Source organism: Temnothorax longispinosus, chromosome 9, assembly GCF_030848805.1.
Source record: "Temnothorax longispinosus isolate EJ_2023e chromosome 9, Tlon_JGU_v1, whole genome shotgun sequence".
Taxonomy (NCBI): Eukaryota; Metazoa; Arthropoda; class Insecta; order Hymenoptera; family Formicidae; genus Temnothorax; species Temnothorax longispinosus.
In genome coordinates this window covers 10,367,525-10,391,732 of record NC_092366.1, presented here as the reverse complement: position 1 = coordinate 10,391,732, position 24,208 = coordinate 10,367,525, and the positions used below count along the sequence as shown (strand labels likewise).

Sequence of the window (24,208 nt, the reverse complement as noted above, 5' to 3'; positions counted from 1 at the left end):
AGTAAGGCAGTATCAAAGTTACCAGCTTGATTCTAAGCTCCGTGGAAAGTGAGTTCTTGTTGAATTTCAGAGCTTATGTAACGCATAATGAACTCTTTGCGAGACATGCTTATTTCAAGAGAGATTGGACTCAAAAAAGACCCCCAGGTTTCTCACCTCCCCTCCGGGGTCGGGGGCTGACTTCGGGGGCCCATTTGAGGGCTTTCCGGGCTGCCCCCGATACGGGCTTTGCGAACCCGAAGTACCCGAGCACACCAGTACCGTAATCTTCGTCAGTCTTCGAGCTGGCGAAAACCGGAGAGTCCCTCCGGGGACTCGCGAGGTAGGCGGCCTCTATAAAAAGTCCGCCCGGTCGGACGGGACCGTGAGGGACGAGCTAGCTTAGGCTAGCTCCGTTGCCCGGCCGTCCTATGGGAAAGAAAACCCAGAGAAAAAACCGGGGATCCGGCTGCCCTGCTTAGGAGACTGGCTAGCTTCGGCGAACCAGTCTCAAACAGCCGGTAGGGGAAGGCGACCCTGACTACAAACGCCCGGTCGGCCGGGACCGTTAGGGGATTTTGATTCTTTCACCGACAAACAAGACGGGGTGGGCCTTTACTCCATCCATTGCACGCCGGTGCTCCGGCAGGATGGGGGAACAACCTCACGACCATTGCACGCCGGTGCTCCGGCAGGTCGTGGGATTGCGGGCCCACCGCGGGTCGTCCGGGCCGCTCGGAAATGATCCAAGGCTGGGGCCGGGCGACCACAGGACTGCCCGGAAGTTTCCGGGTCAGGGCCGGCGGCTCGTGTAATAGCCTGTCGGTCGGCAGATGCGGTGATCGGGGGAGCATCCTGTGCCCTGTCTTCTCGCGGGCGGCGGGAGACCAGGATCGAATTTACTCAACCGGTTCTCTCGTCTGCGCGCGGGAGAAGTATGGTGGGGGCTTCCCCGGTTCTGGTTCATCGATCGGCGGGCGGTGTGCTTCCTAGGGGTCGGGGGCGGCCTCTGGGGCCCGAAGGGGCTTTGGGCGGGCGTCTCCGATACGGGTTTGGCAAACCCGGGGTACCCGAGCTTGGGCAGGCTGGGCTCGTGAGGCCAGAAAGCCCACCAGCCTAGGAGAAGGAAAACTCCGAAATTAAATCATTTTAAAACAATATGAAAATATACACCAAGGAAAAGACGACCTTACCGTCTCAGGGTGAACGGACACCCGGGGACCGGCGAGAGGGGGGTACCGTCCCAGCCTCCCTCCCGTCGTCATCCAACGATGGGCTACCCGACGAGTTGGGAGCGAGCTCGCCGGGGGAAACGGCTATCGCTGCCGTTAAGAACCAAGAGGGGACGCGCATAATTAAACCGGGCAAACCTGCTCCGGCGTGCGTCAAAGCGAGGAGAGACGGGTCTCTCGGATCCGCCTCCTCACACGATGTGGGCAAGGTCTCCAAGACCGGAGACGGGACGAGAATTTCCCGCAGCTTGGTCAAAGGGGACCAATCGAAAGGCGAGAACAGAGACTTGCCGCGCCCAATAACAGGTCGCGGTCAAATAGTAGAAAGAGGACCGCGTCTTAACTCTCCAAAAATAGGAAGATGAAGGAAATGGAGGAGAGTTGAAGGCCCTTAGCGCTGCTCCCACACTGGAGCTCCCCAGGGTAATAATCGAGAATTTTCGGGGTATCGACAAAGCCCTGGGGAAAAGCGCCAATGTTAGTGAGCCCATGAAAGGGCTCATGAACAGTGCGATGGCCACAATCTCGGCTGCCGCCCAGCATTTGGCAATGCGTATGGGTAACCCTATGATAGGGATTGCTCGCGATGCCGAACTGGAGGATCTCCGGAGGAAAATCACCTCCCAACAACAGGAGATCAGCAACCTGAAGGCGCTGAAGGTGGAGAACGGGAGGTTGCAGCAGCAAATAACATTGCTGCAACAACAAATGGGACTGCTGCAAGAACAAATGCAGCAAGACCCAGACAGGAGAGCGCAAACGTCTCCGGAAAGGATAGGAAAGAAACGGAAGCGCTTGGCGAATCCACGGTCCGTGAGGTCTTGTTGCGTATTTATTAAAAGGGAGGGCATTACTTTTCGCGACACCTTTAAGTTCGTTCTTTTTAGTGAGCACTGCGGTTGCCACCAGCGCGCGGCGCACGTGTCGCGACGACTCAGCCCTTCGGGTCTTTTCGGGTTTGCTCGTCTCCCTTCGCTGTTGAGAGACCGTTTCCTTCCGGCAGATCGTGGTCGGACGTGACCATAAGCAGGCGTGTTACGAGCGTACTATTCGACTATAATTATTGCGTCATTCGCGCGCTGCGACTCAGTTGTGAATAGCGCGGGCATTTGCGCAATACAGTTTGTGAACAATCTCCGTGAAATATATAGAATTCAAACTAAGAGAGGCACTATTCCTTCTCGACCCCGCCAACCACGAGAATCCCACCGAAGGTTACCGCGGGGACGCACGACACCCAGGCTCGAGCGTATTAACAAAACATTTGGTCCTTCGAACCGGATGGTCCGCTCGACTCACCCGGAGATTTTGAGCACCTGCACAACGTCAATCGCGTGAAGCAGCAGGCGCCTTCCACGATCTCTCGATCCTTCCAGAAGGGTCGCAAGCGCATCGCAACTGCCAAAACGCATCATCGACAGTCTGCGACAATCCGAATTTTCTTCGGCCTGCGAGACTGACAAGTGTCCGCGGGGGGAGACATATCTCGGCAGCAGTGGCCGAGAAATTTGGCAACCATCTACGAGGAAGTTTTGGCGGGCAACCCAGTGTCGCGCCTATCGCCATCTTGTCAGGTAGCACTCCGCGGCCATCTTCTCAGGCGGCGTTCCACGGCCCGTATCCAGAGTTCCGCGGCCAACGTCCATCGTCCAGCGCCATTGTCTACATCCGTCAACAGCAAGGCTGATTTCCGTCGCACATCATCAGCCGCCCTTCATCCGACGTCGTCCAACGAATCGGATACGCCACGAAGCACGCTACGAACCACGTCGCGATCCAGACTACTTGCGCGCGTTACCGACAGGTAAGGGTTATTGTTTGAGTGCATGTTATCGACCAGACTCGTTAATTAACCCGCGTGAAAATGGCAAGTGAACAAAACGTGACGGCTCTCCGAAAACGTCGCGCCACAATTAAAGCCTCGTGCACACGTACCGCCACATACGTTCACGCAGTAACTTCCGTCACACCTTCCGTGAGGGCTCAACTTACAGAGCGAAAAGCGAAATTGGAAGATTATTGGAGGGATTACGACGCGGTACAATCTGAGCTAGAATCTTTAGACGAAGGCGAGGCCAACGATCGAGCATGTTTTGAGGATAGTTACTACACGCTGTGCGGCAAAATAATAGAGATACTTAGTCCCTCGGAGTCTCCCACGCCAAGCCTCACCTCACCGTCGCCATTGGCTTCCGGTTTGTCTAACGCTTCCGATTCTAGAGCCAACATTCGATTACCAAAGCTAGATTTACCCAAGTTTACGGGCAAATATGAGGAGTGGTTTCCCTTTTTTGACGGTTTTCATTCCATTATTCACACCAACGCTTCTATCAGCAACGTTGAAAAATTGCAATACCTGCGTGGATGCCTTTCGGGCGAGGCGAGCGATGTTATAAGTTCTCTCGAAATATCAGAACTAAACTATGACGTAGCGTGGCGGTTGTTAAAGGATCGATACGACAACAAGCGAGTTATCATCCAAACGCATGTAAAAGCGATTATAGAACTTCCTCCAATGTCGAAGGAAATTGCAAGTGAGCTGCGCTCAATTTCAGACGGCGCAACTAAGCACATTCACGCCCTTCAGGCATTGAAACGCCCCGTCACTCATTGGGACGATCTATTAACATGTATACTGAATTCAAAACTGGACGCGGTCACATCCCGGGAGTGGCAAACGTCTTTGACAGGTACGGATCCTCCCACATTGAAACAATTACTCGAGTTCATATCTCATAAATGTCAGGTCCTAGAGGCGACGGGCAAATCATCTATCGGAACCAATTCCAAGGCCAACCTTAAGCATCAATCTTCCTGTCACGCGGCCGTCAAGTACAAATGCAGCTATTGCAACGGTGAGCATTCTATCTATCGCTGCAAGAATTTTTTAGCTCTCCCGATTCCCCGTAGGATCGCCGAAGTGCGCAAACGAAAGCTTTGCGGCAATTGCTTAAGATCTACATCGCATGCGGCTAATCAATGTGCGTCAGGCACTTGCAAAACGTGTGCTGCCAAACATAATTCTCTTCTTCACCTTTCGAGCAGCTCGGAACCCCGTGATTCAAGTTCCAGTAAAGAAAATGAAGTTGATGAATCAAAAACTTCTTCCGTGACAGCCACGCACGCGTCGAATCTTTCAAGCGACAATCACATTATGCTATCTACAGCCGTCGCAAGCGTCAATAACAGTCAAGGCATACCAGTAGAGTGCCGCGTTTTATTAGACTGCGGCTCGCAAGCTAATTTTATTTCTAGAAAATTGTTAAACATCCTAGGTTTAAAGGCTCAAAATCAAAGCGTATCTATTTCCGGAGTTAACGGATCAGTTACCAATTCGTCTCAAGCCGTAAATTTGAGAATTCATTCGCTGATTAATTCATATTACGCCGACATTAGTTGCATCGTGACAGATCAAGTTACAAGTAAACTACCCGCGTACAACTTAAAGCGCGATAACTTCGACATTCCGCGAAATCTCAAGCTAGCCGATCCCAACTTCCATAAAGCCGCAGATATCGACATCTTGCTCGGTGCCGAGTTCTTTTGGGAGTTAATGTGTGTCGGTCAGATCAAGGCTTCACACAAACATCCCACGTTACAGAAAACGCGATTGGGCTGGATTCTGGCGGGTCGCTTAAATAACTCGTTGGCTTCAACTAAACGTGTCCAGGCGCTACACGCGATCGTGTCCAACGCGGAATTACATGAACAATTAGGCCACTTTTGGCAGCAAGAAGAAGTCACAAACAAGTCAGTCTCTCTCACTGCCGAGGAATCTTATTGCGAACAACAATTTCTGAAAACCGTGTCCCGAACGCCACAAGGCCAATTCGTGGTACAGCTCCCGCTCAGGGAAAATATGGTTAATAGACTAGGGGATTCCAGGGAGGTCGCTTTGAAGCGATTGTTAAATCTCGAGAAACGCCTCAGTCGCGATCCACTTTTGAGGGAGCGATACGAACACTTCTTACGCGAATACGAGTCCTTGAATCACATGATGGAAATAGACGTTCCACCGAGTGAGGATTCAACTCCCTTTTACCTGCCCCATCATGGCGTATATAAAAATTCTGACAATTCAGCCAAACTCCGAGTTGTCTTTGACGCGTCCTGTAAGAGCAGTTCGGGTTTATCGCTTAACGACGTTTTAATTGTGGGGCCGGTCGTTCAACAGGACTTAGCTTCAATTTTAATGCGTTTCCGCACGTTTGCTTACGTTTTCACTGCCGACATAGTGAAAATGTACAGGCAAATATTAGTAGCACCGTCACGGACACATCTCCAAAGAATTTTATGGAGAGATAATGCGGACTCAAGCGTGAAAACATACGAGTTAATAACCGTCACTCACGGCACTTCTTCGGCCTCTTATTTGGCTACCAGGTGCCTAAAACATTTGGCCGAACTATTCAGAACAGACTTCCCGGTGGGATCCAAGCATGTTGAACGTGATTTTTACGTCGACGACATTCTTACCGGGGCGGATACGATAGAAGATGCGAAGCGAATCCGGGACGAAGTCGTGCAACTCTTACGCTTGGGGGCCTTTCAGCTTAGCAAGTGGGCCTCAAATTGTCCATTATTGTTAGAAAACGTGGATAACCCGCATCTCAACACGGTCGCTATAACTAACAGCACCGATTCGCGAATCTTAGGGATCCAGTGGGATCAGGCACGAGACGTCCTACAATTCTCATACAAAACCCAAGATTATTCAAGCATAGTAAACAAACGCGGTATACTCTCCGAAGTAGCCAAATTGTTCGACCCACTCGGCCTTCTCGGCCCGATGATCACTAGTGCTAAACTAATCCTTCAGGAGCTTTGGCAAGCAGGTGTCGAATGGGACGAGACAGTTCCTCAGCATCTCCACTCTCGCTGGATGGCCTTCAAACAGGGCCTATCCAAGTTAAGTCAAATACAAGTCCACAGACGCGTTAAATTTGCAACAGACCCCCAGTCGGTTTAAATACACGGGTTTTGCGACGCAAGTCAGCGGGCCTACGGCGCCTGCTTTTACGTTCGCACCGGCGAAGGCGCAAGGAATTACCGTATCGAACTACTATGCTCCAAATCTCGAGTAGCTCCGTTAAAGACGATTACGCTACCCAAACTAGAATTGTGCGCGGCGGTACTTCTAGCGCAACTCTTAAAAAAGATTTCCGAATCCTTCGAGTTATCAAGCAGTCGAATATTCTTGTGGTCCGACTCCACAATCGCCCTAAACTGGATAGCATCACTTTCACGCCAGTGGTCCGTATTCGTTTCAAACAGGGTTGGGGAAGTGCAACGCCTAACGAGTCCCGAAAGTTGGCGACACGTTCCTTCTCCCGACAACCCAGCCGACATCCTATCGCGCGGACTCGACCCCGGAGACCTGCCAAGCGCAGCCCTGTGGTGGCGAGGCCCTGCGTTTCTACAACGCAATGAAGACCACTGGCCAAGTGGCAAGTTTCCCCACCAGGACGACCTTCCAGAAAGGCGAGCAACATCAGCAGCCGCAGCCATCCTGCAGCCCTCAATAGTAGACGACTTACTAGCCGAATATTCCAGCCTATACAAAGTATTCCGTATACTAGCCCTTTGTATCAGAATGCACAAAAAATCGCGTCCGGATAGCCTAACTACTTTTGTCTCTCCCAGCGAGATGTCGTACGCTCTAAAGGTCGCTTGCAGAACGGTCCAAAGGCACGCCTTTGTTGAAGAATATCAAAGTCTAAGCAAGGGCACACCTATCAACGCATCTAGCAAACTCCTTACCATGTCTCCCTTCCTAGACGAGGACGGACTGCTACGAGTGGGTGGAAGACTAAAAAATTCCGAGCTAAGCGCCGATGCGCGCCATCCCATTCTTCTCCCAGCCAAACACGAGTTAACAAAGCGCCTAATTCTCCGCGAGCATATACGCAATAAGCATGCAGGAACTCAAGCCACTATGGCTTTCGTAAGGCAACAATTTTGGCCTCTTTCCTTGCGCTCTACCACGCGAAAAATCACTCGAAATTGCGTAGCGTGTTTTAAGGCTAAACCAGCGCAATCAGAAGCAATTATGGGTTCACTGCCCAGTGGTCGCGTTACAATCTCCAAACCGTTTTCACACTGCGGCGTCGATTACGCCGGTCCGGTAAACCTGAAAGAGGGCAAGCGCCGTAATGCCCGCATTTGTAAGGCTTATATCTCAATATTCGTCTGCTTCGCCACGAAGGCAGTCCACATAGAGCTAGTAAGCGACCTCACCTCGGATGCCTTTTTAGCCACGTTGCGAAGATTTATATCGCGAAGAGGGAGGCCAGTCAATATTTACTCCGATAACGGAACGACCTTTGTTGGTGCAAATAAGCAAATAAAGGAACTCTATGATTTTGTCGCCAGCGAGCAAGTTCAGACGAACGTTAAGGATTTCCTTCGCGACCAAGAAACGTCATGGTCATTCATACCGCCCAACGCGCCTCACTTCGGGGGTTTGTGGGAGGCAGCCGTAAAATCTGCTAAGTATCACTTGTCTCGTATCGTTGGCCAGGCTCATTTAACATTTGAGGAAATGACGACCGTGCTTTGCGAAATAGAGGCAATTCTGAACTCGCGGTCTCTCACTCAATTAAGTAATGATCCGAATGATCTGACCCCCCTCACACCGGGTCACTTTCTGGTCGGTACTCCGCTCAACAGTATCCCTTCTCCCGATTTAACCGATGTAAGCGAGAATAGATTAACACGTTGGCAATTAGTTCAGCAGCTCCAACAGCATTTCTGGAGAAGGTGGAGCACGGAATACTTGAGCTCCCTTCAGGAACGTTCTAAATGGAAGAAGAACCTGGGAGCAGCATTGGAACCAGGACGACTCGTGCTGATTAAGCAACAGGGCTTAGCGCCCTTGCAATGGTTATTGGGTCGCATCCAAGAAGTTCGTCCCGACTCCGACGGTATATCCCGCTCTGCTGTGGTAAAAACTGCCAAGGGAATGTTCATACGGCCCATAACCAAGTTGGCGATACTACCGATCGATCAGTGAAGCACATTTTTTTTTGTATATCATTTAATTCGTATTTTGTTCCTTAGGTTAAGCACTTAAGTTAAGATTTGTACTCCGTTCAATCCAGCAACATATCGTCAATTGCGTACCAAATTTACATGCTTGCTCTATTCCTTACGATCCTAGATGTGGGATCATTTACCTTCAAATCCGTTCGAGATACTTCGCGTCTCTTTTATGTTGTACCGATTTCTTTCAAGCATTACTGTTAGTCTCTAGCTTAGTCTTAATTTAGTTTATGTTCGCGTTTAATTGTTTCCGGCTAGTCACTAGTCTCGCATAATTCATTTTCTGGTCCTAGGTTATCAATCGCGTTACCTTGATTAACGCTCATCGCTCCCTAATTGCCCGTTTGTCAAGATAGCGTCCGTAGCAATTATCGCCTGAGGGGCTTGATTTGTATTTTGAAAGCAGAGTCTTTCAAGGCGGGCGGCATATGTTGCGTATTTATTAAAAGGGAGGGCATTACTTTTCGCGACACCTTTAAGTTCGTTCTTTTTAGTGAGCACTGCGGTTGCCACCAGCGCGCGGCGCACGTGTCGCGACGACTCAGCCCTTCGGGTCTTTTCGGGTTTGCTCGTCTCCCTTCGCTGTTGAGAGACCGTTTCCTTCCGGCAGATCGTGGTCGGACGTGACCATAAGCAGGCGTGTTACGAGCGTACTATTCGACTATAATTATTGTGTCATTCGCGCGCTGCGACTCAGTTGTGAATAGCGCGGGCATTTGCGCAATACAGTTTGTGAACAATCTCCGTGAAATATATAGAATTCAAACTAAGAGAGGCACTATTCCTTCTCGACCCCGCCAACCACGAGAATCCCACCGAAGGTTACCGCGGGGACGCACGACGCCCAGGCTCGAGCGTATTAACAAAACAGGTCTGGACTCGGAGGAGCCCGAAAAAGAAATGGACAAGGACGAACCATGTGGGAGGGAGAAGATCCTCGAGGAGATAGTAGTGGAGGGCATGCCCGAAGCCAGGCGCCCTCTTCTCCTCGCGGTCTCCAAAGTGCTGGACGCAAATATGCACAGACGAACCACACTGCCAACCATCGGGTTGGTAGGAAGTCCTGCAAAGGCCCGAAAAAGACCGGGGGAAATGCCCCCAAAATAGGCAAGGCCCAGGCGAGCGGGGGAGAAAAGTCCCCCGCAAAACCGAAGGCAAAGGGCCCTGCACAACCAACCAAAAAGGCTGGCAGTAAAAGCGGCAAGGCCAAATCGGCCCAAAAGCCGCCAAAGGAGGGAGAGGCTCCACGTCCACTAATTAGAATGCTCAGCAATGAGCGAGCAAACGTGGATGTCTCCCGCTTTCAGAAGAGTAAGCAGGAGACAGCGGGAGAAGGAGGAAAAGAGGCGACAAAGGTGGGCAAACCCACACTAATTGTCGCCTCAACGTCGGGGGGTATGGGGAAGAGAGCGGCCATTAAACCGGCGCTGAAGGTAGCCGAACCTACCCCCATGGAGGTGTGCGAGGAGGCGAAAATGGTCGCAATAGCTGCTGGCTCACCCGAGCCAGCAGAAAAGGCAGAGTGGGCAGCAGGTGAGGGCTCAGTTGAGTGGACCGAGCCCGCAGTAACCGAGAGTGCGGCGGGGCCAATTTCCGACCCCGCCGCCGCGATGGAGGGCATCGAGCTGGAGGACTCTGAGGACAAACAAAAATGTCCCTTAGAGTCCTACAAGTGAACTTAAACCACTGCCGCGCGGCCCAAGATCTTTTCATTCAGACGATGGCCGAGCGTGGGAGTGGGTTAGGAATTGTCGCGGAGCCGTGGCTGATTCCGAACGACCACCCACATTGGTTCGCGGACCGGCGCGGCTCCACGGCCATCTACTGGAGGCCGCTGCCACGATCCCCGCCGTGCACTCGTGTCGAGGCCGGCGAGGGATACGTGGCGGCGAAGTGGGGGCCCATACTCATTGTTGCGGTATATACCCCTCCTAGCTGGGACTTGGCAAAGTTTGAGGGGGTGCTGGACGTGATAGATTTGTGCGTCCAACAGCACTCCCAGAGCCAGGTAATAGTCGCCGGGGACTTCAATGCAAAATCTGCACTGTGGGGTTTCCGGGGCCAAATGTGAGGGGTCCCACCCTGGAGGAGTGGGCGGCGGGCCTAGGCCTGTGCCTAATAAACAGAGACCGTAAAAGCACGTGCGTGCGTCGGCAGGGGACGTCCATAGTCGATTTGACTTGGGCGGACTTCCGCACGGCGCGCTGTATTCGTGATTGGGGGGTGATGGAAGATAGTGAGACGCTGTCGGACCACCAGCTGATAGAGATGGTGGTCCAAATTGCCTCCCCGCACGTGCTAGCCCGCCGCCGCAAAACGGAGGGATCAAAGAGATGGGTTCTCAAGAAGTTGGACCCGGACCGCCTAAGGGCGGCGGTCCTGGGTCTAACTTGGGGAGATCTCGAGGAGGAAGAGGGCGGTGACGCCGCGGGGAACTACGACCTAGAGTCGGAAATCTAGAGGTTGCGGGAGCTCATGAAACGCGCGTGCGACATCGCGATGCCCCGCAGCCGTAAACCTCCTCCGCGGCGCGCCGCATACTGGTGGACCAAGGAGATTGCCGCTCTTAGGCGCTCCTCGGTCCAAGCGAAGAGACGATGGCTGAGGGCCCGCGCTGGACGTGGGGCCTTCACAGAGCCAGATGCGGGGGAGGCCTGGCGTTCCGCCCGCCAAGACCTCTCCCGGGCGATTAGAACGGCCAAGGAGTCCTTCTGGAAAGAGCTCCTCGCCACACTCGACGAGAATCCATGGGGGCGTCCCTACAGGCTTGTTATGAATAAGCTTAAGCCTTGGACGCCCCCTATTACGGAAACTCTGGACCCCCCGTTTGCCAGCAGAGTGGTGGACACATTGTTCCCCGCCGGCGACGGAGGTGAAGTAAGGTTCCCCCACAGCCCGAGGTGGAGTGGGACATAAAGCTGGGGGTCTCGGTGGAAGAGTTGGCGAGGGCCCTCTGCAGAGTCAAGAAGGGCAAAGCGCCTGGCCCTGACGGAGTACCAGGGAGGGCTTGGACCTTGGCCGCCGGGGGACTGACCGGTCGAATGGAACGAATATTCACTGAATGTTTTAAGACCGGTCGGTTCCCCAAGAGTTGGAAGGTGGCAAAAACCTAGTGCTGCTGTCGAAGGCAGGAAAACCGGCAGACGATCCGTCTACGTACAGGCCAATCTGCCTGCTGGACGAGGCGAATAAATTCTAGAGAGGATTATAGCGGAGCGCCTTGTCCGGCACCTGTCCCGGAAGGATGGTCGTAATTTAAGCGACGACCAATGGAGCTTCCGTGCGGGGAGGTTTACTATTGACGCCATTCTTAGCGTCATCTCTCGCACGGAGGCCATGACGGGGGCTGCGCTTGGCGTCAGTTTTGACGTCAGGAATGCGTTCAACTCCCTCCCCTGACCAGTGATAGGGAGGACACTCGAGTATTTCGAAGTCCCTCCCTACATGATCCGGCTCATAGAAGATTATTTCCGGGACAGGGGCCTCTTGTACGTGGACGGAGATGGGATCCTCGGGGTCAAGTTGGTCGGGTGCGGTGTTCCGCAGAGGTCCGTGTTGGGCCCCCTGCTATGGAACATCGCATACGACATGATTCTGAAGATCGCCCTACCCGCCGGCTGCCGATTAACGGGATATGCAGATAATCTGTATTTGGTGGTCGGCAAGAGGGATTGGGAAACTGCACTAGGTTTAGCCAACGTTGCTGCTGCAAGCGTAATGCGCTCCTTGAGGGGGCTGGGTCTCAGGGTTGCCCCGCAGAAAACCCAGGCTTGCTGGTTTTTCAATCGGAAAGACCGGGTCGACCTGCCAGGGAACACAACATGGTGCCTGCCGTGGCCGGGCAAGCTCTGCGGGAAGCACCTCCTGGAGGTCTCTGCATGAACGTGGAGAACGCCCGCGTCTCAATACAGTCCCAGCTAAAATATCTGGGACTGTGGCTCAGGGAAGACGTCAGCCTCGGCGAGCACATTGCCCGCATCGCCCCCAGGGCAGGAATGGTGGCAAACAGCCTCGCAAGGCTATTGCCGAACGTTGGGGGACCGGGCGGGCATGTGCGCCGCCTATACGTCGCGACGGTCCACTCCGTCATTTTGTACGGAGCTCCGGTGTGGGCGGAGGAGGTGGCTGGCGCAAGCTTGTGGCGGTCCAGCGCCATATAGCCCAAAGAGCCGCCCGCACCTATCGGACCGTCTCGCACGTGGCGGCGACGGTCCTCGCAGGGATCCCCCCAATAGATCTCGTCGCCCTGTCCCAGGCGGACATGTACCGCCGGGTCAGGAACATCAAAGACGAGATGGTCAGAAGGGGGGAAACTCCTGTGTTAACCCTGCGACAGAGGACCATGCTGAGGCAACAGGCCAAAGAGACCCTCCTCGAAAGCTGGGAGGAATATTTGGACGACCCCCAGCTCGAGTCAGGGAGGAGGGTCCACGAGGCCATCCGGCCCGTCCTTCGTGAGTGGGCGGACCGGGGGGGACGCGGGATTACATATCATGCGGCACAGGTGCTCACGGGGCATAGTTGCTTCGGGGAGTATCTGTGTCGCATAGGAAAGGAGCGCACCACGGAGTGCTACCACTGTCCGGAAGGGGGCGGATACGGCGCAGCATACGCTGGAGTTCTGCCCAACTTGGGACGAACAGCGCCGCACTCTCCGGGAGAGTGTGGGGCAGGACCTCTCCCTCCCGGTTATCATCGCTGCGGCGGTGGAGCCAAGGGAGGGAGAGGCCAAATGGAGAGCGTTCGTCGCCTTCTGCGGCACTGTAATGTCGCAGAAGGAGGCGGACGAAAGGGTCAGAAGGGGGAAGGTTGCTCCGCCCTCCCGCCTGCCCTTTCAGGATAGCGAGGAGGAGAAAAATGTTGGGGAGAAGGGGCCGCAGGAGCAGCCAATGGTGCCAGAACCGTCACGTTAGTTCCGTGGTTCGGGCCCCCTGCCCTCTTTGGAGGGCACGGGGGGAAGGAGTCCGCCGCATAACAGGGGTCCTCCTTCCCTCACTCGCCTGGGGGGCGGGCGTACTGGGCTGGAAACCACGCGCCCGCTGCTAGCTTCCTCTGTAAAGAGGGGGCCAGCAACCCCAAAGGGGGGTAGCGGACTGGGGTTAGTTTCCCCCAGACCGCCACAAATTAGTAGGGGGATGGGGGACCGGTAACTGGTTGCCTGCGGACACGCGGGATCCCAGCTATCCGGACAAACCGGGTCTGTGGGCGCTCCCCAATCCGGCTCCTCGTCCCCCTTAGGAGGATATGCGTAAAGACATTGCGTAAGGGGGTCCCGGATGGTATCATTGCGTTTTCCGGTCCCCCCCTCCTCCGTAATACGTCTGGAAGGAACTCGTGGTGTTTTTTAGTCGGTAAAAATCCGACACCCCTCCGTTTTTTCCAGAAGGCGGGGGGTCTTCCCTCCAACTAGGGGGCTGCTGGGACTCAGTCCCGGCAGTAGAAGATTTTCAGCACGTAAAAAAAAAGGTTGTCACTTCGCTTACATATGGCAAAGGCATATTGTTAACAACTATAGGTGGTAGAAGCTTTAAATCAATATTATTAATATTTTTCCTACTACCAAATATCATTACCTTGGATTTAGCAGGGTTCAATTTCGAACCATTTGCCATTGCATAATCAAAAACACATTGCTTCCTTATAGTTTTTAAGTGTGCAAGTAGAAACCTGCACATTGATTCCTCTATGAGGAAGCCTGTATGCATAATTATTAGTAGATATTTATTAATTTGGCTTTCTCATAGAGGAAGCAATGCAGGTTTCTACTTGCACACTTAAAAACTATAAGGAAGCAATGTGCAAGTTTCTACTTGCTCACTTAAAAACTATGAGGAAGCAATGTACAAGTTTCTACTTGCACATTTAAAAACTATGAGGAAGCAATGTGCAAGTTTCTACTTGCACACTAAAAAACTATGAGGAAGCAATGTGCAAGTTTCTATTTGCACACTTAAAAATTATGAGGAAGCAATGTGCAAGTTTCTACTTGCACACTTTTTTTTATGGATAGAGTATCATTAAAGATAGATTGGTGTTGAATTGGGCAATGATCAATGAAAGGGTTACTAAAGTTTGCCTAAAAAGTGCACAAATCATACACGTAATCTTATATATAAGGTATCATTAAAGAGAGGTTGTTTTGAATTTGGCGAAGATTAATGAAAGGGTTACCGATTTCTGCCTAAAAAATGTATAGGGTAGACCAAGGCAAATCGGATTACTAATTAGCACAATAAAATTGCTCGTTTAAAATAAAATATTAAAGAAAATTGTCTTAATACTTATATTAATCCGATTCGCCTCAATCTACCCTAAGTTATTTGATGAATAGCCGATCCTCAAAACCGATCCTCAATAAATTTAAATTCGACGTTTTCGAACATAAGCAACACATTGGCATCGAAAACTCAAAATACAATTTTTACTTCGGTCTTTTTTACCCCTATTTCATATATAATTTTTTTAAATTAGGTTGATTAGACTTAGCTTTATATGCGATCAAAATTATGGACCTTTGATCGCGTATAAAGCTGGGTCTAATCAACCAAATCTTAAAAAATTATATATGAAATATGGGTAGAAAAGACTAAAAAATATAATAAAATTAGAAATAAATCGATATCTCCAAATTTGCGGAAGTTAGAGCAACCATGGACATTTCTAAAAAAATACAAAATTTTTTTAAAAAAGAGCCCCTTTACCGATTATCGCCAAATTAAATACCAACCTTCCTTGAATGATACTCTATCGATTAAAAAAAAAACAGCCCGATATCTCAATATTTACGGAAGTTAGAGCAATCATGGACATCAAATCTGCACATACATACATACGGACATGCGATTTTAATGCAATATTTCGACATTTTAGAACACTCTGAACATATTGGCATCAAAAACTCAAAAACCGATCTCTTTGTTGGTTTCTTCTACCCCTATTTCATATATAAATCATTTAAATTTGGTTGATTAGACTCAACTTTATACGCAATCAAAGGTTCATATACGAAATTCACGAAAACAAAGCTTCCTCTATGAGGAAGCAATAGCATTTGCGTCTTTGGAGATCAAGTTAAGGTTATAGAGAAGATCACATGGAGCGCAAGAGCGATAGATCTGGACGTCATCAGCGAATATCATTTGTTCAGAATACATCAGGACTCTATCAATATCGTTAATATATAAAGGGTAAACAAAGGTGGACCAAGCACAGAGCCCTGAGGAACACCGCACAGCGTTAATAGCCAAGAGGAAAAATTAACGTCGTCATCCACCACAGCCTGAGAACGACCAGTAAGGTATGAGTAAATCTAAATAAGAACAGGGTCGGAAAAACCCAACTCTTTAAGTTTGATCAGTAATCGAAGATGCGAAACCGTGTCAAACGCCTTACTGAAATCGAAAAGGATCAAGATCGTTATAAATCCAATGTCAATCGCTTTCTTGATGTCGTCGCAAACGCGCAGAAGTGCAGACTGAGTATAATGACTCGGGCGATACGCAGACTGTCTGGGACTTATAAGATCATGTTCGGTAAGGTAATCAGTGATCTGTGAAGCAACGATTCGTTCAAGTATTTTAGACAGCTCAGGCAGATTGGTTATCGGTCTCGTATCAGACGGGGATGAAGGAATGCGAATCTTCGAGAGTGGGCGTATAAGCGCTCGCTTCCACTGAGACGGAAAGGAAGAATCTTCCAATGAGCAATTAAATAAAGCCGTTAAACACGACGAAAACACAGGCCAAGCAATTCGCAAAATGTAAAGAGGTATACCATCCAAACCCGACGCGTAGGAATAAAGTGGTCCCGTAGAAATAAGCTCAAGGATCGTACGAGGCGTTATCGCAGAAAAACGAACTCAGGACGCTGAGATGGGCAAGTAACCTGAGCAATAGCGAAAATAAAATCATCATATAAGCAAGGTGAATGAGCATCAGAAACAGAGACATAATATGAATTTAATTGATCTGGTGTAAAAAAATGTAGAGGAGAAACCAAAGATGACTTTACAAGACCCAAACGTGCAAGTTCTCTCCATAATTTGGCAGGGTCAGTGATGTTTTTAAGAGCTGGTTGCGAAAATGTCTGTAGAAGGAGTAGCCAAGTAAACTATTTGACCGCTTCGCTTGCTTGTAAACCTGATTGCGAATACAAATCCTAGTCTTAAGTTCATCTGTGAGCCACCGCACAAGAGGCTTTCTAATGGTAAAAACACGCTCTGGAGCAAACACATCGAATGTATTAAGTAAAGTTTTGGACAGTACTGGGACAAACTCTATCGACTTGAGAAACACATGACTGGTTATAACTAACATTACCACAATCAGTAGTGGCATGAACACAAGCCATTACTTCAGGATTCTCTATAAGAGACCGAAGATGGACCAGGAACTCGTCAGTGTCAACAGCTCTATAGCTACGCCTTAAGATAGTGCGTTCCGTCGCCAACTTCGTGCCCAGTGAAAGCGACAATTCTATCAAATCATAACCAGCAATAAACGGGCACTCGGACTTAGAAAATCTAAAGACCTTCTCGCAATCAACCACCACCAGAACATCAAGCCACGAGTCGGCGGTAGCCGTGTGATACGTAGCGTCAGATTGTACAATATTCATAGATAGACTCGACATAAGTTCGCGCAAGTAGTTCGCTTCAAAGTTGTGACTTTTGTCGCATAGCCAACTTACCTAACCTTGCAACCGCAAGCGCCGTGTCTACGATTCGTTGGTAATAGCGATGGGGGCGCTGCGAATAGCGACGCCAGACAAGAGGGACGAACTGGACGAGGAGTTCCGGAGCACGTCGGCGGGAGAAGAAACTCCAGAGAACGGGGAAGATGCCCCGGCCAAGGCCAGCCCTCCCTTAGCGCTCCGAGGACGGATCACGATAGAGAGCCCAAGCCCCACGATTTTATGTTTTGTTTTCCCATTTAATGACGAGTAAAAGATGGTTATTTGTTTCGATCCGTCCGGCGCACGTAAAACTTAGATTTGCGACAGCGGTCACCGAGTAACGAAAACCGTAAGAGTTACGCGAACGATAACGATGCGATCCGAACCGGGGAGTCACCAAAAGAGTGGCAAGCGAAAGAGCGGCGCGAAACGCTCGTCGGATCGCGAGATAGCGCATCAGGGTCACTAGGTGGGAGAAATATGCATGTCGAGAGAAAGTTAGCGACGTGGTCCGAACCGCGAGAGCGAGAAATAGATGACCGGCCGAAGAACGACGCGATCCGGCCACCAGGAGGCCAGTTAGACAACCAAGCGTCATCCGCGGGGAAAAACCAGCGGGTCTCCCTCAGTAGGACCTGGGACACCCAGGAAACAGGTCGCCGTCAAGATCGGATCACCCGAACGCGAGATACGGCGACATGTCGCCCAAACTCGATACCCGGACGTCGTCCACAGGGACTGAGCCCGGAATCGGGTTAGTAGGGACCACGATAGCGAGACCCGGGGGTCGCCGTCAACGGCGGACGTCGCGATCGCGACTTAGACATCTTCCTCGAGAAGCTGACCCGGGGTCACCTAAAGTGAGGTAGGAGAAGACGTGCGCACGGGTCGGCGTCGTCGTAGGGTAAAAATTACGACTGGTGGAAAACCACTGTCCGGGGATCGATTCAGGGCATCGTATACATGGTACTACCAGTGGAAATTGCCACCGCGCACACCTGGTACTGCCAGAAGTTGTCAACAGCTATTGTAACTGCGTAGCGGCGAACATCTGGCGCACACCTGTAGATCCGAAAGTCGTAAACACCTATTGTTAACGCGGAGAACGGAAAATTACCGCGAAGAGAAAGCGGCCGAGAACCCCATGGTGGGGGTACCTTACCGTAGGTAGAGAGCCCGAGAGAAGAAGATTCCTCGAGGCAGTCTGTCGTGGGCGCTCGTAGGTATAACTTCTGTCTCGCGCGTATATCTCGGCGTGTCGTTCGAATTATCGCGATTACGTACCGAATTACGAAATTAACGTACCACAGCGTCCGAAACAAACGGCAACGCCCGCGAAACGCGTTACTCGTCGCCGATACGAAAGGCGAAAGGTTTTGACGTACCGTAAACGAAAACTTCGCACTTTGCGAGACGTGCGACCGCCATCTTGTGCGGGAACAACAATTGTGAACAACCATCTGAGTGAATCGACAATAATGAATAAATGGAAGAATTATTTGTGATAATAAATACGTTGTTAACGATTTTTTACCTTATACTTACCTGATCAAGCGGAGTGTCGCGCCATCTTGCGAAGGAGTCCATCCGGATCGTGAATTATCATCGGGTCTGCTTCGGAGGAGGTCATAGATGAGGACCCCGTGGCGGAAATCTAAAAAGAAACAGTATTAATTATAGTTCTGGCGACAGTTCTCACAGTGACGCGGTATCTTCTATACGCGGTGATCTTGGACGGCGGTGGCAGCGGTGATCCATGACATCGGCGATGGGAATGAGAACCGTGTAGCGAAAACCTGAAAATAAAAGAGGATTAGTTAGTTATTTGATTTTTTGATGTTGGGACTTAGCCGATCAAGCGGGTGTCGCGCCATCTTGGCTCAACGTTGACACAGCCTGATGAATGATAGCGGATATCCGAGAGGAGCCGACGCAGATGAAAACCCCGTGGCGGGAATCTAAAATTTAGAAAGAATTAGGGAATTATCGGGCACGTACTTACCCGATCAAGCGGGTGACGCCCAATCTCCGAACCTGGACGACATTGGGAGGCGATTGATATCAAGTCCCTGATAACAGGCGATGGTGAAGAGGACCCCGTGGCGGCATTCTGAAAATTGAATTGTTTAAACAAATTGAGGAACCATAGAGTCATTCACTTCAAAGATACTTACCTTCTCGGTAGAAATAGGGCAAACCGAGTGGCGACCGATGACTTTTAGGACAAATTAGCGTCCCCCGTAGCCCGATTACATATCGTTCGGTTACAACCTAACCTAACCTACTATCGGGGCAAGTTGGCTACAATGCAGCATGTTCGTATTTGACTTATTACAAAGAAACTATACAGTATACAGGATCGTTCTTGGCATGAAAATTTAGAGAAAGGTTCTCTCTATTATATTAATACTGTTTAATCATAAAAATTAGTTGTTTAAAAACTCAAATGCCGAAATTGTGAAAACGGTGCTAACGAGCCCCGGTCTCCCCTACACAATGCATATATTAATAGATATTAAGCTGTTCCCCTGTTCCCTGTTCCCTATTTCTTTCATTGTGTGCAGCCTCTAAAAGTATCAAGGTAAAGTCATCGAAAAGTGAATTCTTTATAAAATATAAAATATTTTATGATAAAAAATATGACAAAATTTTAGAATTATTTCAGAAAATTCTTGACGAAAGGGAGCCTTATTATGGCGTTTTAAAAATCAGCTTCAATATTAGCTACAAGCTACAAGAATATGTGATAAAGAATAGGGGGTTCTATTTGTAAAAATAAAGTCGACCTTGAAACAGTGCTTTAACCTTGACCCAATGTCAAACAAAGGTCATCCTCAAATGACCCTCACAACACTGAACAACTCTTGCCTAAAAAGTTTTTTTCTTAAACTTACGACTTTTGAAATTTGAGTGAATTAATTAAAATGAACTATTTTGTGTATTGTTACACATATAACAATATACAGCTTTTTCTTACATGATAATATTGAGGCAAACTTTGGTATACTTAAGCGAGACATAATGAGCACAACCATTTCAATTACCAACTTTATTTCTTAGTACCTTTTTCATTATTATTCTGGAACATGACCTTTACAACACATCCATATGGCATGCCGTTTTACTTTTTAATAGCAAACATTTTTAATATACAAATAAAAACTAACTCTCCAATTTACAATAAAGAGAAAAATGGTTTAGAAACATTATTATTATGTCTAGGCATAAAAATAATTAATTAAAATTATGTCTAGACATAATTTTAATTCGTCAAAATAAAATTTGATGAAAATTGGATGGCACACCGTTTTACTTTTCAATAGCGTAAATAATATTCTATTCAATATAAAAGTTTCAAAAAATAATTGTCTTAAGAAAAATTGCGACTCTTATTAATGAATTAAAATTATGTCTAGACATAATAAAAATTAGATGAATTAAAATTATGTCTAGACATAATAAAAATTGGACGAATTAAAATTATGTCTTGACATAAAAATAATTCCGCATTTTTGTTATGTGTACACATAATTTTAATTCATACAATTTTTATTATGTCTAGACATAATAAAAATTGAATGAATTAAAATTATGCCGGGACATAAAAAGAATTTTTATTATGTCTAGACATAATTTTAATTCATCCAATTAAAATTATGTCATAACATAAAAATTGATAAGGCGAGCCGTTTTACTTTTTAATAACATAAAAAATATTCCATTTAATACAAAAGATAGAAAAATAATTGTCTTAAGAAAAATCGCGATTCTTATTAATGAATTAAAATTATGTCTAGACATAATAAAAATTGACGAATTAAAATTATGTCTACACATAATAAAAATTGGATGAATTAAAATTATGTCTAGACATAGTTTCAATTCGTCAAATTAAAATTTGATGAAAATTGGATGGCACACCGTTTTACTTTTCAATAGCGTAAATAATATTCTATTCAATATAAAAGTTTCAAAAAATAATTGTCTTAAGAAAAATTGCGACTCTTATTAATGAATTAAAATTATGTCTAGACATAATAAAAATTAGATGAATTAAAATTATGTCTACACATAATAAAAATTCGGAATTATTTTTATGTCAAGATATAATTTTAATTTACCCAATTTTCATTATGTCTATATAGACATAATTTTAATTCATCCAATTTTTATTATGTCTAGACATAATTTTAATTCATCCAATTTTTATTATGTCTAGACATAATTTTAATTCATGAATAAGAATTACAATTTTTCTCAGACAATTATTTTTTGAAACGTTTGTATCAAGTAAAATATTATTTATGCTATTGAAAAATAAAACGGCGTTTCACAGCGTTTTATAAAGAAATGTAGCATTATTCTTATGTGTAGACATAATTATAATGCATTTTTATTATGTCTTAACATAATATAATCTTTCACTTTGCAAAATTTTGAAAAATTGAATGCAATTTCATAGGAACACATTGAAAGTATGCATTATTTAAAATGTACAGATTAAATCGCATTTTTAAATTTTGTAATTTACATGCTGCCACAATTTAAGCGTGTCAATTTTTATTATGACATCAGTTATTTAAATTTAGAAGCATTTTATTTTTGCGTTGCATTATAAAAGTAAATCACTTTATAAAACCACTCTTAGTAAAAGAAAAAATTTATTCACATTATTTTTATAAAAGACTATTTCCGTATTACCCACTTTTCTTATATAAAGCTTAAGAAGGTTTAGATAAATAGTATTTCTTTAAAATATTATCATGCTGAGTCAATAATGCGGTAAACTAAAGTTATGTTTCGACACAATAATTTACTGAATAAAAATTCTGTCCAAATATAAAAATAATTTAGAATTTGTATTACGCATCCTGACCTTATTTAATTTACTAAATTAAAATTATGCTCAAATACAACGCACAACGTGTATAAAAATAAAACCAGATTTTCATTATAGCAGGACATAATTTTTAATCCTACAATTATTATTATGTCAAGACATAATTAAAATTCAGAATTAAAATTATGTCAAGGCATAATTTTAATTCAACGAATAAAAATTTTATCTAAATACATAAATGTTTAGATGATCAAACTTTGAATTTTAATTATACCTACATAATTTTAATTCATCCAATTTTTATTAGACAGAATAAAAATTGTATGAATTAAAATTATGTCTAGACATAATAAAAATTGGATGAATTAAAATTATGTCTGACATAAAAATAAATTCGCATTTTTATTATGTGTATACACATAATTTTAATTCATCCAATTTTTATTATGTCTAGACATAATTTTAATTTGTCCAATTTTTATTATGTCTAGACATAATAAAAATTGGAGGAATTAAAATTTATATTAAAATTTAATAATAATTGTAGAAGAAAATAAAAGTTGGATGAATTAAAATTATGTCTAAACATAATAAAAATTAGACGAATTAAAATTATGTCTAGACATAATAAAAATTGGGTGAATTAAAATTATGTCTAGACATAATTTTAATTCATCCAATTTTTATTATGTCTAGACATAATTTTAATTCGTCTAATTTTTTTATGTCTAGACATAATTTTAATTCATTAATAAGAATCGCAATTTTTCTGAAAACAATTATTTTTTGAAACTTTTATATTGAGTATAATTTTATTTATGCTATTAAAAAGTAAAACGGCATGCCATACATCCAAATATATATATGTCGTAGGCAAATGGTTATTTTAGAAAATTGTTTTTTAGGCAAATGCTATCTGCCTGGTTAAATAACATTCGCCCATTTATTTTTGCTATTTTTCTAGTCAAATGCTATTTTCCTAGGCAAATGCTATTTGATTGAACCGCTGTTAGGCAAATGGTATTCAGCAAAACATGCATTAATGTATGTCAAGTAAATACATGTAGGCGGGGAAAGCCCTTTCCCCACATAAAAAAATAATCGGTAATTATTTACAATAGGGCCTTTTTCGAATTTTGATATTTTCTTGCGGCTCTCTTGGTAAAAACCTTTGTTGTGACTCCGACAGTGATAATCAATCAGGGGAGCCCGAAAAATATGTACCCTACCAATTTTTTTACCAATTTCTTTTTACCTATTTTTATACCAATTTTTCCGACATGCCGGAACACACACACAGCCGAAGGCCCCCCCTCGCGCGCGTGTGTGTGTGTGTGTGTGTGTGTGTGTGTGTGTGTATGTGTGTTTAATTTTTTAATTCTTACAAATGTGATGTATGTTTGAACGTTTTTAACTTAAAAACTATTGGACCGAATTTGTATTAAAACCATATAAAATAGGGGTAGAATTTTCCGGGAAGTGCTATAGAGTGTATAGTTTTTCGTTACCGATCTTTTGGAAACCGGTTTTTTAATTTTTTTAATTTTTACGCGAAATAATTGACCGAATCTTAAAGAATTATATATGAAACAGGGATAGAATTTTCCGGGGAGTGATATAAAGTGTATAATTTTTCGTTTCCGATCTTTTTGAAAACTGGTACCAAAATTTTTCCAATTTTTCAGGAATTAATTGCCCGAATTTCAAAAAATTGAATTTTGTGATATAAAATGTATAATTTTTTGTTACCGATCTTTTTGGAAATTGTTATCAGAAATTTTTTGAATTTTTCGGAAAATAATTGATCGAATCTTAAAGAATTGTATATAAAACAGAAGTAGAATTTCTCGGGAAGTGTTATAAACTGTATTAGTTTTTCGTTACCGATCTTTCAAAAATTTTACTAATTTTTCGAGGATAGGTTTAATTGCCACGATGTGTATTATTTTTCGATAACAATTTATTTTTTTTTTATGTAGGATAAGTTGTTTATTTCACATATTATATGTGAACAGTCACTTCAATTCATGGCTTTCGTGACTGTCGCGATTGATAGAAAAGTTCTTGGAGTTTTCTTGCAATAACCTGCAGTTAAAACGAGAGAAACAACTTATTCGATTTTTATATAAATAAAATTATCATTAAAAATTTGGATAAATAAAAAGAAAAATTTCCAAGAAATAATTTACACAAAAAAGAATAATGCCAAAATTTTGTTAAAATATGTGTGTAAAATAATCCAATTTTTCATGAGAGGGAGAGGGAAAGGGAGAGGGAGAGGAAGAGGGAGAGGGAGAGAGAGAAGGAGAGGAAGAGGGAGAGAGAGAAAGAAAGAAAGAGAGAGAGAGAGAGAGAGAGAGGGAGAGGAAGAGGGAGAGGGAGAGGGAGAGGGAGGGAGGGAGGGAGAGAGAGAGAGAGAGAGAGAGAGAGAGAGAGAGAGAGA

General features: G+C 45.9%; 3 protein-coding genes across 3 annotated transcripts; all 3 read left to right on the top strand.

Annotated features, from left to right (window-relative positions):
- The first annotated feature begins 3,075 nt into the window (after positions 1-3,075).
- LOC139819258 (uncharacterized) lies at positions 3,076-6,180 on the top strand. The gene has a single exon (XM_071788465.1). It carries the CDS (start codon positions 3,076-3,078, stop codon positions 6,178-6,180), a length of 3,105 nt encoding a protein of 1,034 aa, XP_071644566.1.
- Positions 6,181-6,858: 678 nt separating this feature from the next.
- LOC139819256 (uncharacterized) lies at positions 6,859-8,223 on the top strand. Its single transcript, XM_071788460.1, has one exon. The coding sequence runs from the start codon at positions 6,859-6,861 to the stop codon at positions 8,221-8,223; it is 1,365 nt and encodes a 454-aa protein (XP_071644561.1).
- A 1,749-nt stretch (positions 8,224-9,972) lies between these two features.
- Positions 9,973-10,323, top strand: LOC139819255 (uncharacterized). The gene has a single exon (XM_071788459.1). The coding sequence runs from the start codon at positions 9,973-9,975 to the stop codon at positions 10,321-10,323; it is 351 nt and encodes a 116-aa protein (XP_071644560.1).
- Positions 10,324-24,208: the final 13,885 nt, after the last annotated feature.

What these genes read in the sequence shown, in the direction of transcription:
- LOC139819258 (XM_071788465.1), top strand. Translation starts at nt 3,076, where the DNA reads ATGGCAAGTGAACAAAACGTGACGGCTCTCCGAAAACGTCGCGCCACA.
- LOC139819256 (XM_071788460.1), top strand. Translation starts at nt 6,859, where the DNA reads ATGTCGTACGCTCTAAAGGTCGCTTGCAGAACGGTCCAAAGGCACGCC.
- LOC139819255 (XM_071788459.1), top strand. Translation starts at nt 9,973, where the DNA reads ATGGCCGAGCGTGGGAGTGGGTTAGGAATTGTCGCGGAGCCGTGGCTG.